The sequence below is a fragment of the Oratosquilla oratoria genome, chromosome 37, assembly GCF_046742065.1.
Source record: "Oratosquilla oratoria isolate Oo_2021 chromosome 37, ASM4674206v1, whole genome shotgun sequence".
In the NCBI taxonomy this organism is placed as follows: domain Eukaryota; kingdom Metazoa; phylum Arthropoda; class Malacostraca; order Stomatopoda; family Squillidae; genus Oratosquilla; species Oratosquilla oratoria.
Window position 1 is genome coordinate 18,996,625 of NC_134813.1, and position 17,574 is coordinate 19,014,198.

The 17,574-nt window shown below is 39.8% G+C and overlaps 1 protein-coding gene across 2 annotated transcripts in view; it reads left to right on the top strand.

The window, feature by feature from the left end:
* LOC143019553 (TBC1 domain family member 1-like) overlaps nt 1-14,720 on the top strand; it is a 155,680-nt gene extending 140,960 nt beyond the window's left edge. For both annotated transcript variants that reach the window (XM_076175287.1, XM_076175286.1), the window contains exons 23-25: nt 2,662-2,850; nt 7,781-8,012; nt 8,327-14,720. In XM_076175287.1, the coding sequence (XP_076031402.1) occupies nt 2,662-2,850; nt 7,781-7,966 (375 nt within the window). In that variant the 3' untranslated portion in view covers nt 7,967-8,012; nt 8,327-14,720. The remainder of the gene's footprint in view (nt 1-2,661; nt 2,851-7,780; nt 8,013-8,326) is intronic.
* Nucleotides 14,721-17,574: the final 2,854 nt, after the last annotated feature.

The following is a 17,574-nucleotide window of genomic DNA, read 5'->3' on the forward strand; positions in this document are numbered from 1 at the left end:
GACACCTCTCTCAAACACATACAAACTCCTTCTCTCTTCCTCTCTTATGTCCCAAGTTTCTGCCCCATACAGTGCTGTTGGCACAATCACTCCTTCATACAGTCTCCTCTTAGCATCCATTCCCAAATGTCTATTTCTCATTACACTTTTTAATCCACCAAGGCATTTACTCGCTTCTCTCAATCTACATTCTACCTCCACTTCCACTCCATTTCCTACCACATTTGCACCCAAGTATCTAAAAGTATCCACTTCCTCCAGTCGCTCTCCCTTAATGCTCACTTCCAGTCTGCTGCCACTTTCACCCCTTGTACATCTCATCACCTTACTTTGCTAATAATTACTCCTAGGTCCTTTTCCGAGCTAACTCTTTTTTACTTCTTTTGTACCAACCTTATATTGCCCTGATATTCTATTCTTAATTTTTCCAAACTCCATTATACTGCATTTCTTGATGTTGAAGTTCACTTCCCACTTTTGGCTCCATTTCCAGACTTTGTCCAGATCTCTCTGAAGTGATTCACAGTCTTTCTCTGTACTTACTTTCTTTAGTAGTTTTGCATCATCTGCAAAGAAGTTCATATAACATTCAACACCTTCATCCATGTCATTTATATATATGGCAAACATTATAGGAGTATTGCATCATCTGCAAAAAAGTTCATGTAGCATTCAACACCTTCATCCATGTCATTTATCTATATGGTAAACATTATCAGAGCTAGTACAGAACCTTATGGGACTCCACTTATCATTTCTTCCCAGGTTGAGTTTTTGTCTCTAACTACCACCCTCATTTTTCTCTCATTCAAGAAATCTTCCATCATTTCATTAACTTTCCTTGTACATCTGTTGTTTTAAGTTTTCTTATTAGTTTTTTGTGTGGTACCTTATCAAATGTCTTTTGTAAATCTAGAAAAGCACAATTTGCCCATCTGTTCCTTTCTTGTATTATGTCTGTTAGCCTTGTTGTTTCAAGTTTCTCATTAATTTTTTGTGTGGTACCTTATCAAATGCCTTTTGTAAATCTAGAAACCTAACCTAACCTAACCTGCCCATCTGTCCCTTTCTTGTATTATGTCTGTTAATCTTGAATAAAAACAAATCAAGTTGGTGGCACAAGATCTTCCTTATCTAAAGTCAAATTGCTTTGGATTCAGTATCTTATTTTCTTCCAGCTGTTTAATCCATCTACTTTTGATAACCTTTTCATATATTTTAGCTGTTCTTTAGTTTGTTGGGTCTTCCTTATCTCACCCTTTATATATTGGTAGGATATTTGCATTTTTCCAATCTTATGGTACCTTTTCTTCCTTGAGTGAGCAATCTATTATTCTATATATCTTGTCTGTTAGCTCATCTATACATTCTTTTAGTATTCAATTTGCAATTCTGTTTGGACCGTGTGATTTTCTGAAATCAAGGTTTATTATTTAGTTCCTTGTTTCTTTTTGTGTTACATTTCTTTCTTTCAATGGGGGAGATCTTTTAAGCTTTTCTTCTTCCCAATTATGTACGTTTTCTATTGTAAATACCAACTTAAAATCTTTGTTCATAACCTCTGCCATTTCTACATCTTCTATATATTCCTCATTTCCATAACATAGTTTCACTATTTCTTGTTTATTTTTCAATTTACCATTCACATACCTGTAGAATAATCTGTTTTTTTTTTTGTGTGTGTGTGTGTATTTGGCACAGTATAGGTTGACAATGTGATTCAAAGGAGTGATTTCAAAAGCCATATGGCATATAACAATCCCTGTGATATTCCAAGCAATTTTTGTAAATATAAATTGTTGACAGTTTTGATAGTCAATGCCATTTGAGGATGAAGCCTTTATTGAATATACAGTGTTTTCAATTTCAGCTTCATTTCTCTCCACTACCTTTAACCATCCTGAATGTACAATGTGGATGGGGTGAACTTGAGGGGACAACTGAGAATGAGATGGATGGATGGGGTGAAAGGGCGTTGAGCAAGAGGGGAATGTATATTGAGCAAGGAAGGGAGAAGGCAGGAGATAAGGATGAGTGGAGAATGGCTGTGTATAGATAATGCTGTGTTGCAAGGAAGGTAGGGGGGGGGCTGGGTGATGGGAGAGGAGGAGTAGGGAAAGTTTGTGTGTGAATAATATATTAATGCAGCCAAATGGATTTCTCCCCAACTTCTCTATTTTCCCGCATGAGGGGACAGAGAGGTGGGGCGGGGTTGCTGATTAATTGAAGTGGCCTAGCTATGGATATGCTGTGTCTCATTGCATTGCTTCTGACCCAGGGCAGTGGGCAGGACACAGGGATGATCCATTATCCATAAGGAGCTAAGATGAAAGGGAAACAAGGATATATGCTTATCCATAAGGAACTAAGATGAAAGGGAAACAAGGATATATGCTTATCCATAAGGAGCTAAGATGAAAGGGAAACAAGGATATATGCCTTTTGACTTGGCATATAGATTAACTCAGTCTTATTCCAGCAAATGAAACAGCAGGCCCTACTCTGAATGTGCTGTATCTTGCTGCATTGCCTCTGACTCAGGCATTGTGCGAGAGACAGGCATGACCCTTCATCCATTTGGAGCTAAGATGGAAAATAGTGGTAATAGACTATCTTGTATTACATCAGTCATGTTTTAATAAAATCTTTTTCTTCACAAAGAATTTGCAACAGAACCACCATCACTTAGAAGTTCGTGTGCGATGGCTAGAACTGGAGCGTAATAATCTCCGTCAGCTTGTTAACATGTTTGCTGAAAAAGCTGATAGTGAGACATTGTCTTCTGTGCCAGCCAATCTTCAACGCTTCATCCCTAAACCAACTGGAAATGCTGGAAGCATGAGGAGAGAGGTAAGGAATTAAGAATACATAGAATCAAATTGTATATTTGTAAGAATTACAATGTCTCACAACACATCTATAATGCCAGTAGAAAGACCATGAATATAATTTTTATACCAAAATATGCATACATACATACATACATACATATACCAAGGCTTTTTTCCTCTTACAAGGGGGGTAGCCAAAAAGAAAAAGGCATAAAATCATTCCCACCCATTCCAGCCCTGAATACACTCCACACCCTTCCACCCTCCCTCTTATCTTAGCACCTCCTGAATGACCAAAATATGCAGTGTTGGTAATGAACAATAGCTCTAAAGGACCATAATTGAACTACAGTATTTCTTGGGGATCAGATCCATTACAAAGGCAAAAGAAGAGAAAGATTTGGGACTGTTGATAAAAGGCATACCGTCACTTGACAATTCTCACCAGTAAAATTGTGGTAGAGACATATTAATTGCTACAGAAAATTAAGTTGGCTTTTCACTACATGGATAAAGAGATGATGCAAAAATCTATAGACACCCTAATCCAACACTGGAATATACATCACTTTTGTAGTCCTTGTATTTCCTGCCAAAACAAGATGATACAGAGATTTCCTGTTCAGGAAATAACATTGGAACAGTGTATTATGTTGGAACCTAGATGATTTTTCCCCACAGCAGAATTAGCTTTTGGTTATGAAGGTGTTGATAACTGTACACATACTCAGCAGTAATTATAAGAATATTGTGATAGTAACAAGGAGAGTGTTGGTTTGTTGTGTTGTTAAATATAATTTTGTAGTATTGGGGAGAGACACCCTGTATTTACCAATTGCATTTCCTTAATTGAAGTATACAGGAAAGGAGCAATGCTTGTTGGGTACTGTCTCCTATTCTCTAAGAAATTAAGAAAGGAAGAGGAGGCAAATCACGTAGAGAAGAAAAGGTAAAAGGTGCAGATGGAGAGATAATGGAAGAGAAGGCAGTAAGAGGAAGATGGGCAGAATTATTGTAGGGAGTTGCTAAATGTGAAGGAGGATAGGGAGGGAAAGATAGTTGCAGTGGGAAGTGCTAAGAAAACAACTGTGATGAGTGAGGAAAATGGAGGAGAAATAAGGAAGGATGAAATGAAGGCAGTTGTTAAGATGATGAGAGCAGGTAAGGCACTTGGTCTGGATGGATGCCATGCATACATACATACATATACCAAGGCTTTTTCCCCCTTACTAGGGAGGTAGCCAAAAAGGAAAAGGCATAAAATCATTCCCACCCATTCCATCCCCAGAAACACTCCACACCCCTCCACCCTCCCTCCCATCTTAGCACCTCCTAGATGATGGGTCATCCCTGCACCCTGTCCACTGCCCTGGGTCAGAAGCAGTGTCACAAGACACAGCACATCCACAGCAAGGCCGCTTCATTAAATCGGTGACCCCCCCTCTCCGTCCCCCCATATAAAGGAGAGGATGGAGAGAAATTCCTTCGGGCTGCGTCAAAATTTTGCTCACACACACACTACCTCACCCCCCATCCCCCCGTCCATTCCACCTCATGCATCACAACCTTTTCCATATACAACCATTCTCCATTCACCCCTGTCTTCTGTCCTTTCCCGTCCTTCCTCAACAGACATTCCCCTCTTCCCCAAAACCCCCTTCACCCCATCCATCCACATCCTAGGACGTCCCCTCATGTTCACTCCCTCCACATCTGCCTTCCATACCTCCTTTACTAGTCTTTCTTCACTCATTCTTTCCATGTGTCCAAACCATCCTAATACTCTTTCATCAACCCTATCTCCCAACTCCCTTTCCACCCCTGTTCTCCTCCTCATTTCTCACTCTATCTAGCCAAGTAACCCCCATCATACTTCTCAGACACTTCATCTCAAACACATTCAAGCTCATCTCTTCCTCTCTTATGTTCCATGTTTCTGCCCCATACAGTGCTGTTGGCACAATCACTCCTTCATACAGTCTCCTCTCAGCATCCATTCCCAAATTTCTATTCCTCATTACACTTTTTAATCCACCAAGGCATTTACTCGCTTCTCTCCACCTTTTCCTGCCACATTTGCACCCAAATATCTAAAACTATCCACTTCCTCCAGTTGCTCTCCCTTAATGCTCACTTCCAGATTACTGCCACTTTCATCCCTTGTACATCTCATCACCTTACTTTAACCCACATTTATCTTCAGCTTTCTTCTATCACACACTCTCCCAAACTCTGTCACCAACTTCCTCAATCCCTCCTCCGATCCTGCCACAAGTGCAGTGTCGTCCGCAAACAACAGCTGGCTCACCTCCCACTTTTCTCCAGTTTCTTTAACCATCTCCAATCCCTGACCCACTACCCTTGCATTTACCTCTCGCACTACCCCATCCATGTATAAGTTGAACAGCCAGGGCGACATAACGCATCCTTGACAAAGTCCCACCTTTACCTCAAACCACTCACTCTCTCCATTTCTGATCCTGACACAAGCTCTACTACTCTCATAAAAACTCTTGACAGCTCCGAGAAGCTTTCCTCCTATCCCGTATATCCGCATAACCTCCCACAGTGCCTTTCTCTCTACCCTGTCGTAAGCCTTTTCCAGATCCATAAAGGCCCAAAAAACATCCTTCCCCTTTCCTATAGCTTTCTCACATATCTGTCTTACCACAAAAATCTGATCTACACAACCTCTACCCATCCTAAATCCACACTGTTCCTCACCAATTACTCCCTCTGTTCCTCTCTTAATCCTCTCAATCAAGATCCTCCCATACTACTAACTACTCCCAACTACACTTAAAAAGCTAATCCCTCTGAAACTACTACATTCACACTTGTCCCCCTTTCCCTTGTAAAGTGGAACTATACAAGCACTCCTCCAGTCCTCTGGCACTCTACCTTCTCTCCAGCAAACATTAAATAACCTCACCAACCAGTCCACCATCACTATACCTCCTTTTTTAAGACATTCTGCATGGCATCCATCCAGACCAGGTGCCTTACCTGCTTTCATCATCTTAACTGCTCCCTTCACTTCATCCTTCCTTATTTCTCCTCCATTATCCTCACTCATCACGGTCATTTTCTTAGCATTTCCCACTGCAGCTATCTTTCCCTCCCTATCCTCCTTCACATTTAGCAACTCCCTAAAATATTCTGCCCATCTTCCCCTTACTGCCTTCTCTTCCATTATCATCTCTCCATCTGCACCTTTTACCTTTTCTTCTCTACTTGATTTGCCTCCTCTTCCTCTCTTAATTTCTTTCTAAAACATCTTTTTATTACTTTCAAAATTTTCTGTCATACTCTTACCCCATTTCACATCTGCTCTCCTCTTTGCCTCCTTTTACCTTTTGCTTTACTTCTCTTTTCTTTTCTTTGTACCTCTCATATGACTCCCTTGTCCTGTTTTGTAACCAATCTGTGAAAGCTCGCTTCTTCTCTTCTACAACCTTTTTTGTTTCCTCATCCCACCATTCACTACCCTTTCTTCTATTGCCTCCTGTCCTTCTTGTTCCACACACCATCTTTGCACACTTTGTGACTCCCTCCTTGAACCGTCACCATTCCTCCTCCACACCTAGCTCTACTCTATCCTTCACTCCCTCCCACTCCTCCTTCAGCTTCTTGTACTCCTTCTCCTTTTCCTTTAAAGAGTTCACTCTAAGCACCTCCCTACCTTTTGTCCCTTTCCTCTTCCTCCATCTATCCTCCACTCTCAACTTACCTTCCACCAAAAAATGATCTGATATTCCCCCACCCTCTCCCCTTAGCACATGTACATCCTTAACTCTTCCTATCATAATCCTATTTACCACTACATAGTCCATAAACCACTTCCATACTGTGACGCCTATGTAGGCGGCATGAGGAGCAAGTGGGTACTCGATGATGCCGACGTCGGCATCTTGATTATATTTATTGTAGTCGTACCTACGTAACATCCATTCTCTCTAAACTGGCATCATCATATTTTTTGTGGTTATCAAAATACACGGGTGAAAGTGAATGAACGATTGAGCACTGACTTTATTTTTTATAATGCGATTATTATGACGCAACATTGCACATCGGGCAGCTAATGCTGCCAGACGTGCAATGTGCCCCGGAGTGAAGAGGTTAATGCTGTATCTACCACCCTTCCCTCCACCACCCTCTCCCATGTGTACTTATGCTTGACTTTCTTCTGAAACACTGTATTTGCTATCAACTCTCTAGACACATTTCCACCATCAACTATCCACTACGATTCTTTCCTGGAACTCCACATTTCCCAACCACTCCATCAATTGGATAATTTCCTACCCTAGCATTAAGGTCTCCCAGTACTATTACATTGATATTTCTCCCTAAATCCTCTATGCACTCATTTAAATCTATCCAAAAAGCCTCCCTTTCTTCTATGCTTTTTTCACTGCCAGGTCCATATGCACTTACAAAAACCCACATATCCTTTCCCAGTTTGATCTCCATCCACATTATCCCTGAGGAAACCTCGTTCCACTCCACTACACGTTTACCTATCTCTTCACTTACTAGTATAGCCACCCCTTCCCTCCCTTGCCCTCTCCTCACTCCTGATAACCTCCCACTTACACTCCCAAACTTACACTCGCCCTTCCCTTTCAGCTTAGTTTCACTCAAAGCCAACACATCCATCTTTCTTCTCACAAACATACTACCCTTTTCCCTTTTACTCTCATCTGTACCACATCCACGCACATTAAAAGACCCAAACCTTAGGGTGCTGATTGGAAAACTCCCAGACCCTCTTATGTCTTTACTTTTTCTTTTAGGAATGTCCCTTGTGGGGCTACAAGGAGAAGGATGCCTAGTCCCAATCCCCGTCCCTTTCTTCTCACCTTTTACGATCCAAGTGGAATTACTTGATGGCAGTATTCTTTTCCCCCACCAATCCTCTGTTCTAATAGTTCTTTTCATTTCAGGGTTCCCAAGCTCCAGGCTTGGTAAACACAGCCCCAAGGGACAGATGTGAAAATGGGAGCTCAGAAAAGATTGACATATCTACAGAATTACCATCTGTAGATCATATGCTGAGTGTGAGCCCAAGGTCATTCAGCCTAGACCAGAGACTTACACAGCAGTACATGAAGAATTTTAATGAAGCTTGAGAAATCATTTGTTCTTATGACATACCAATCATTGCTGAGTGTCAAGGTGGGGTACTGAATTTGAGTGTTATTTACTATATATTTTGTTCTTTCCAATAGCAGATGGTTTTATTCAGAGCATAGACCTTAGGCTGATTAAGAATAGGCTGTGTTTTCCATTTGAATATGGTCATTAGGATTTTCAAAACAAAATATAGAAAATATACAACCATTGTGAAAAGATATGTTGTGTTGTACCTGATATTAAAAGCTTAATTCACATTTGTTTGGAAGATGACACATAGATATTTTTAAGTGTTGATATGGAAGGATTTGTATAACAACTGCTGGATAAGTGATTCCAATTTCTCCTCTTTGCAGATGTGTGACTTAATTCATTTCTTGAATAGATTATTGGGGCATTAAAAACTTCAGCAATGATGATATGCAGTGCCAAATGAATGACACCACTGCCCAAGATGGTGGAACCAATCTGCCAGTTTGTTAATAAAGTTGCCCTTTCTTCCTCATCCTATTAACTTATATGTATTTTATAGAACATCAGAATTGTAGATTGAAGAGTTTTACAGAACTGTAACCATAGATTTTGAAATAATTGTTTAACATATGTAAATGCAGACAAGTGTTGAAAGAACTCATTACCTGTATAGAAAAAATTAGGCCATTGTTTGATTGTTTTAAAATCATGCTCTACCACTTGTCATCAAAATTTGGTAAATATTATATATATTTTATAATCATATATATTATGAGTAAATAGTTGCTTAGGTTGTGTTATTCTTATTTATATGAAATAATCCAAAAGAGACCACTATGGTATATTAGATGCACATTTTTGTACAGGTTGGACTTTATGTTGATGGTAATCATGGGACCAGCACTGTGCCATTATTTCTGTTTAACCCAATTAAGCACACACATATATTAGAAATACATCGTAAAGTATATATTAGGCACTTACCAATAACATTAATGATAGCTGGGGTGAGTTATACATATCAATGTAAGTATCAAAGGGGATCAACAAGAAACCACTACCAGAAATAGCAGTCATAGTTGCAATAGACACAAGGCTTTTAGCAAAGCCCCCAAACATATAATATTAAAGGTCATTGAGGCAGAATCCACAACAGCTAGAAGAAATGACTAACAAACTTCTTAGTGTAAGGAAAGTGCAGGGTATCTGAAAATAACTTACTATTTGGGATCAAAAGATTGTACATAGGTGTCCCCCAAGGAGTACAATTCAACCTCTTCACAAGTGATATCCTTTCACCAGACCCAAAGCTAATATCAAAGTGCTCACTTTGCTGATAACATATCAATAATATCCCAGCACAGCAACTATAGAACAGCTGTTAAGGACACTCAAACATACATAGACAAACTAGAACAGTACGTACATATACTAATGGCTATTTCCCCCTTACAAGGGAGGTAGCCAAAAACAAAGTGATAGAATTTAATTTGTTATCATCTCCCTTCGATGCCTAGCATGCACACACATGCATGCACACTATGGACACTTGGAAAAAAAAAACCCATAAACTAGAAAGAATTCAAAGAGCAATGACAAAGATGGCACCAACACTCCAATTTGACATACGAACAAAGATTGGATAAACTAAATCTACCAACCCTGGAACAAAGAAAAGAAAGGTGATTTGCTAACCATCTGCAGAATCATGAAAGGGAAATATCTTGATAGAGATGACTTAGGTGGGACAGAAGAAAAACAAGAGGATACTCTCAACTTGTCTTCCACAAAAAAATGATCTGATATCCCCCACTTTCTCCCCTTAGAATATGCACTTACAAAATGCTTCCTACTGTTCTTCTGGTTACGATATGTACATACAAAACACTTCCTACTATTCTCCTGGTTACCACTATGTAGTACATTAATGCCCTGTCTACCACCCTTACATCCACCACCCTCTCCCATGTGTACTTATGCTTGACTTTCTTCCTAAATACTGTATTTGCTATCAACTCTCTAGACACATCTCCATCATCTCTCCACTACAATTTTTTCCTGGAACTCTACACTTCCCATCTACTCTGTCTATTGGTTCATCTACCCTAGCATTAAGATTTCCCAATATCATTACATTGACATTTCTCTCCAAACCCTCTATGCGCTCATTTAAATCTATCCAAAATGCCTCCCTAAGCAACTATTTACTCTACACTCTTCTCACTACCAGGCCCATATGCACTTACAAAAACCCACTTCTCCATTCACAGTTTCACCTTCATCCACATTAACCTTAAAGAAACCTTCCACTCCACCATACATTTACCTATCTCTACACTTACTAGTATAGTCACCCCTTCACTCTCTCATCCTCTCTTCACTCCTGACATCCCAGCTACACTCCCAAACTCAAACTCACACCTACCTTAGTTTCACTCACTGCCAACACATCCATCTTTCTTCTCACAAACATACTGCCTATCTCTTTCCTTTTACTCTCATCTGTACCACATCTACACGTATTAAAAAACCCAAACTTTAGGGTTCTGGTTGGAAAACTCCTCCCCTTTGGGGTTACAGAGAGAAGGATGCTTAGTCCCATCCCTGCCCTGTTTTTGTCGCCTTTTACAACATAAGTAGGAATACTTGGTGGCATTATTCTTTTCCCCCACCACAGGGTTCAGGGAAAAAAGGAAATGAATATTCAGAGAAGTGGTACAGGACAGTATCAAGAGGGGGGGGGGCGCATAACAGAGGGACAGCTGCAGTTTAATAAAGTATCATTTCTCTATAGAGATATCCTCTATCACAGACAAAATTATTTGGGGCTCTGGTCCATAGGGATGTCCCATGACAAACAGAACAGGATCTACATTAGCACATGTGTGTTTAGACCACCCTCCAGCTTAAGAAAATACCAACACAGAATAGGACTAACCACAGTTGCAAATTGCTTCAGATGCAGTCGCCATAAAGAAGAGACTGAGCACTGCATTTTATATTGCTCAACAACACAATATCTCTTCTATGAGTTATTTGTGAGCCAGCCCAGTGACTTTTGCAACAGATTCAGTGGTATCAAAAGGAGATGATACTGTTTTCTTGCTGGGCTTGTGAATTGCTGACAGGTTCTGGAAAGTCTGGAGAAGTTGGATTTTGTTGGTCAGGTAAAGGAATTCTAGGGATGCTGCTAGGAGAATCTTGGATGATATTGTACACTGTGCTCATCCTCTTGAACAGGTCTTCTATTTTTGTTTACTTCATGCATTGCCAGTCCCTATGTACTTCATAGTTTGGTTTACAGGTGGTAAAAGCTAACAAATAAGTTGCAACAGCGAAGTGAATTAAAGCTTCAGGGCTGCCTTACACACAAGTGGCGTTGGCAGTTGTAGTAAAACTGGACTTCAGGGCTGTAGTTTCAGCTGATCTAACTCCTGGATCCTAGTATACTGTAGGCATCACGTTGATGATTGTTTTGAATGTTATGTGGGATTTGTGCTCAGCAGTCCCTGGTTCAAAGCTGGCTCACATCCATTTCATGATTTCAATTATGTTGTTGTCACAAGCAATTTATTCCATAATTTCATAAGTTGTGTTTATTTAGAAACTAATGTTCTAAGGCAGCTATGTACTGATAATTAGTTTTATTGGTCTATCATTTGAGTATTTTTCAGTTGGGTCATCCTCCTCTTTGTCTTTCTATTCTATCTATATACCAAAAGGTTTTCCCCCTTATAAGGGAGGTAGCTAAGTCAGAGGCACATAGCTACTCCCATCCATTTCACTCCCCACCACCACCCTTTCCACCCTTCCCATCTCAGCTCCTCATGGATGATGGGTCATCCCTGCATCTGCCAATTGCCCTGGGTCAAATGCAATGCAGCAAGACAATACATCCAAAGTAAGGCCATTTCACTTAATTGTCGACCCCCCTTCTCTGTCCCCTCATGCCGAAAAATAGAACTTTGGGAAACTTAAGAAATTCTTTCAAAATGCTAATTGGGAAGAGAAATGGACAATCTTGATGGAATTCTATAATGAAGGAGTGAATAAATATGTACCAAGACAGAAACAAGAGGTGTACAGTAAGTGCTGGTTCAACAGAAGATGCAATGATCATAAGTCACAGAAGTCCTTGATAGAAAGGACTTACAAAATTGGGACAAGAAAAACTCAAGAGGACATGAAAAATAAATCAAAAAGATAGTTATAGAAGAGACCTTGAAAAAAAAAAAAAATGACAGAATGGATATCTGGAACAAACTGGACAAAAAAAAATAGTGTGTGCAAAAACCATACATAAATTTAAGGTGACTAAAACAGGAAGGAAGATAGGACTAGGCATCCTACTCTTTGTTGCCCCAAAGGGGACATTTTTAGAAAAAGCAAAGGTGTGAGTCTTTGTCTTACACATCACTTTTATCTTGCCTATCAGGATGTAGGACTGGCTTAACAATTTTGTCAGTTGATAGATGCTGATCCTCAGGATTATAGATTGCCAGCCATTCTTCAAGATCCTCAGCTTTCAAGTCAATCATTGCCTCAAGTTTCATTAAGTGGAAAACCTGCAGCTCCACAGTAGTAGACAATGGTCCTAGGAACCTCCCACAGATCTCTTATGGGAAGAAACTTTGGATTGTTGTCCATATTGTATCAGTGTGGGGCTGTTTCTATGTTATTGGCTCAAAGTTGTTGAGAGAAGAGAGCAATCACCTGTTGTCAGCTCACCATGTGTAAAAAAGTGTAAGAAATACAGATGATAGAGAGTGGTCTTGGGCCCGGTCTGGAGATTGAATGCCAACTCCTCAGGGCTGCACCTCTTGATGGAGGTGAGAGGGTTGATGGGTTTTGAAAATAGGCAACTTTGATGTTCATCTTGCAGGACACCAAATGCAAGTTTCTGGTTACATCATATGTCGCATTATACAAGATTTCCTTCATAGTGCAAACATCCTACCTAAAAGTGAATCTTTTAAAGTTTACCTCTTTTCTTTTTTCACCAGAGGTACTTTTTGAGATACAAGTCCAGGCCAAAGTTTTATCAAGTTTTTTAGTGTTTCACCTACTTCCATGCAGAAGTGGGTATGTAGGCTAAGTGTCATGGATGCCTTTAGAAGCATTGTGTAAATCAACTACAGTGCAGAATCACTAAAAAATTTGCCAGCAAACCCAGAAAATGTCATTATTTTAACACTGTTAAATCCCAAATTCCATCAAATATAGTGCTGTTAAATCATAGTCCAACCTGTACAAGAAGCTGTGAACCTGGTTTCTGAGGAACAACCTCATACAGTCGTATTGTTTGGTGCAATAGCAAAATAAAAAAGACAGAACAGGATGAAATGTAAAATTGTGGCTTCAGGAATGGATTTTTGGCCAATTTATAGTTTGATATTTCAGACATTTGTAACAAAGTGCTATGAAATTAATTTATTTTGAGTGTCTTTGTGTTGCAGTCATCAGTTCTGGCTGAAGTTTAATGTGTGCTCTATAGACATAAGTTGGGTTATAGACAAAAGTATGGTTTTATTATAAAATTCTTGTAATTATAAGGATTGGATATTATCAAGACAGTACTTGCATAGTAAATGCCATTTGATTTTTTAACAAAATTTCATGTAAGTTGAGTGTTCTGAACACTGGTAAATACTTTCAGACTGAGGGTGGTGGTCAGGAGATGGATATTATGATTTTACAAATGGTTTTCAAGAGGACAGTCAAATGGGGAATTTTTGTTTAAGTATAAGTGGAACATGTAAATTGAAATTTTCCATACATTTTTGTAATTTCTGTTCTAGTTCTTGAAATTTTAGATAAAAGAAAAATATATTTATAAGTTAAGAAATGTATTGCTCATATTGTGCCTTCATAATTCATAGAAATAGCTTTTGTGATCTAAAGAGATCTAAAATGAGATATTTATATCCTTTAGAGAAAATTATTACAGCCAGCTAACTCATCAAATTATGCTGAAATCCTGGCTTGATGGCATCATCAAGGAGGCCCTCTGGTCATGTGTTAGGATTATTGTCAAGAGACCTACAACAGATCACAATGAATGTAACAAATGACATAGAAATGTTCAGCCATGCTGACCTAATGAGATTTACATGGTTGGTAATCAAAGTGTATTTGTGTCATGTAGGTTGTAAGACACTCCAGTCTGATTTTTTTAAAGTTAAAGATGCAGAATATTGGTGAAACCCTGATTTAATGGGATGCAATTACTAGACACTTTCCTTTAACATCACAGATTAAAAGATATAAAGCAGCAATTCTTACCTACGGTTTGTGAAGAAAAACTCAGACTGAGACAGAGACCTGCAATCAGTCAATGTGTAGCCTCAGTTGTCTTTTCCTTGAGACTTGCAGCCACGATGTCATGACCAACAAGTTGGCCCACAAATCATTAAGAGAAGAAACTTTGTATTGTTCTCTGATATGTATGAGTGCTGGATAGTGTAAGCTGACATGTTCTGTTTCTTCTTTGTGGTGACTGTATCTGGGACATATGGTGTGTGTTACCAGGCTGATTTTCTGTTTATATTGTTTTAGTGCTGATTGGTGATCTAATACAATCCAACACAATGGATGGTGCTCTCTGGTGGTGCTAGAGTGTATGTACAATTTTAGATGTTTGTGCAGTTGACCTACCTGAGTGCATCAGTATTCCTTGGAATGTCTAGTTAATGCTATATTAAGTAGAACCCCTAAGAGACTGATACATTGTACAAGTGGTGATAGTCCAAAGAAGAAAATAAATTTGTTTGAAATACATTCCCACCTCAATTTCCCAGACTAAAGGTTGCTATGGGGGTGGGAGCAGTCAAAGAACTAGAAAAGTCTGGAAATTTTAAAAGTCTGGCCCCATATATATGTATATATATATATATACTTTCATATATATTTTCATTGTATAATAAACATAAAAAAGAAAAAGAAATTGTCCTATATCCAATACTTCAGAGAGTTTTCATCTCTGTAATGTTGAGAAATTCATCAATTTTATGTTGTGGTGCAAGAGTTAAAAGTAACAATGTGAGGAAAATACTGACAGAATATAAACAGTATTTTCATGCCTAGCCAAGTTTTTCTTTTTATTGGATTAAATAATTTTAAACCAGCTCTGGCTATCAGGCCCTGCTATGGAGATGCATTGAGTTTGGCCCAAATATTGTGGCAGAATATAGGGATGACATGACCCTTCATCCACAAAACCTAAGATGGAGGGACAATGAATATGTTTTTGGATGGGTGAATGCAATTTTCCCATATAAGGAGGGAAAAGGCCTTTTGGTACACTGCACATAGATATGTATATACACATAACTCATTTGTTTGAAAATAGGCTAAAAAAAAATGGTACATAAGGAGGACAACCTTCTGGTGTAATAAACCTGTCTTTTTATCACATGTAATTTACACTTATACATGGATGGGGTAGTGCAAGAGGTAAATGCAAGGGTAGTAGGTCAGGGATTGGAGATGGTTAAAGAAAATGGAGAAAAGTGGGAGGTGAGCCAGCTGTTGTTTGCGGACGACACCGCGCTTGTGGCAGGATCGGAGGAGGGATTGAGGAAGTTGGTGACAGAGTTTGGGAGAGTATGTGATAGAAGAAAGCTAAAGATAATGTGGGTAAAAGTAAGGTGATGAGATGTACAAGGGGTGAAAGTGGCAGTAGACTGGAAGTGAGCATAAAGGGAGAGCGACTGGAGGAAGTGGATAGTTTTAGATACTTGGGTGCAAATGTGGCAGGAAAAGATGGAGTGAAGGTGAAGGTAGAATGTAGATTGAAAGAAGCGAGTAAATGCCTTGGTGGATTGAAGAGTGTAATGAGGAATAGACATTTGGGAATGGATGCTAAGAGGAGACTATATGAAGGAGTGATTGTGCCAACAGCACTGTATGGGACAGAAACATGGAACATAAGAGAGAAGGAGTTTGAATGTGTTTGAGATGAGGTGTCTGAGAAGTATGATGGGGGTTACTAGGCTAGATAGAGTGAGAAATGAGGTGAGGAGGAGAACAGAGGTGGAAAAGGAGTTGGGAGATAGGGTTGATGAAAGAGTATTAGGATGGTTTGGACACATGGAAAGAATGAGTGAAGAAAGACTAGTAAAAGAGGTATGGAAGGCAGATGTGGGGGGAGTGAACATGAGGGGATGTCCTAGGATGAGGTGGATGGATGGGGTGAAGGGGCCTTTGGGGAAGAGGGGAATGTCTGTTGAGGAAGGACGGGAGAGGACAGAAGACGGGTGAATGGAGAATGGTTGTATATGGATGATGTTGTGATGCATGAGGTGGAATGGGCGGGGGGATGAGGTGGTATGTGTGAGCAAAATTTGACGCAGCCCAAAAGGATTTCTCCCCGTCTTCTCCTTTTATGCATGGGGAGACGGAGAGGGGGGGTCGCCGATTTAATGAAGCGGCCTTGCTGTGGATGTGCTGTGTCTTGCGACACTGCTTCTGACCCAGGGCAGTGGACAAGGTGCAGGGATGACCCATCATCCAGGAGGTGCTGAGATGAGAGGGGGTGTGGAGTGTATATAGGGATGGAATGGGTGGAAATGATTTTATGCCTTTCCCTTTTTGGCTACCTCCCTTGTAAGGGGGAAAAAGCCTTGGTATATGTATGTAATTTACACTTGCAGTGGGAAGTGCTGAGAAAATGACAGATGAATGAGGAAAATGGAGGAGAAATGAAGAAAAGATGAGGTGAAAGCAGTTATTAAATTGATGTGAGTAGGTAAGGCACTTGGGTTAGATGGTATCATGTGGAGTGTCTAAAAAATAAGAGAGGTGGACTGTTGAGGTTGTTTAATGTTTGTCTAAAAGAGTGTAGAGTGCCAGAGGACTGGAGGAATGCCTGCATAGTTCCACTTTACTAGGGAAAAGGGGACAAGTGTGAGTGTAGTAGTTTTAGAGGGATCAGTTTATTGAGTGTAGTTGGGATGACTTATGGAAGGGTTTTGACTGAGAAAATTAGGAGAGAAACAGAGGAAGAAATTGGTGAGGAACAGTGTAGGTTTAGGACAGGTAGGGGTTGCATGGATCAGATTTTTGTGATAAGGCAGATATGAGAAAGTTTTAGGAAAAGGGAAGGATTTTGGGGGGGCTTTTCTGGATTTGGAAAAGGCTTATGACTAGATAGACAGGAAGGCACTATGGGAGGTATTGCAGATATATAGAATATGAGGAAAGCTGTTGAGAATAGTCAAGAGTTTTTATGAGAGTAGGTGAGTTTGTGTTAGGATTAGAAATGGAGAGAGAGAGTGGTTTGAGGTAAAGGTGGGTCTTTGCCGGGGATGTGTCATGTTGCCATGTTCAATATACATGAATGGAGTGCTGTGAGAGGTAAATGCAAGAGCAATGGGCCAGGGACTGGGGAAGGTTAAAGAAAATGGATAAAAGTGGGAGATAAACCAGTTGTAGTTTGCTGACAACACAGCACTTGTAGCAGGATCAGAGATTAAGGAAGTTAGTGATGGAGTTTGGGAAGGTGTGCAAAGGAAGTAAGTTGTGGGTAAAAGTAGGTGATGAAATGTACAAGAGGAGAAATTGGCTAGATGGGCAGAACTCCATGGATATGATTTAAGCCTTCAACATGTACCTGGAAAATTGAATATGGTGG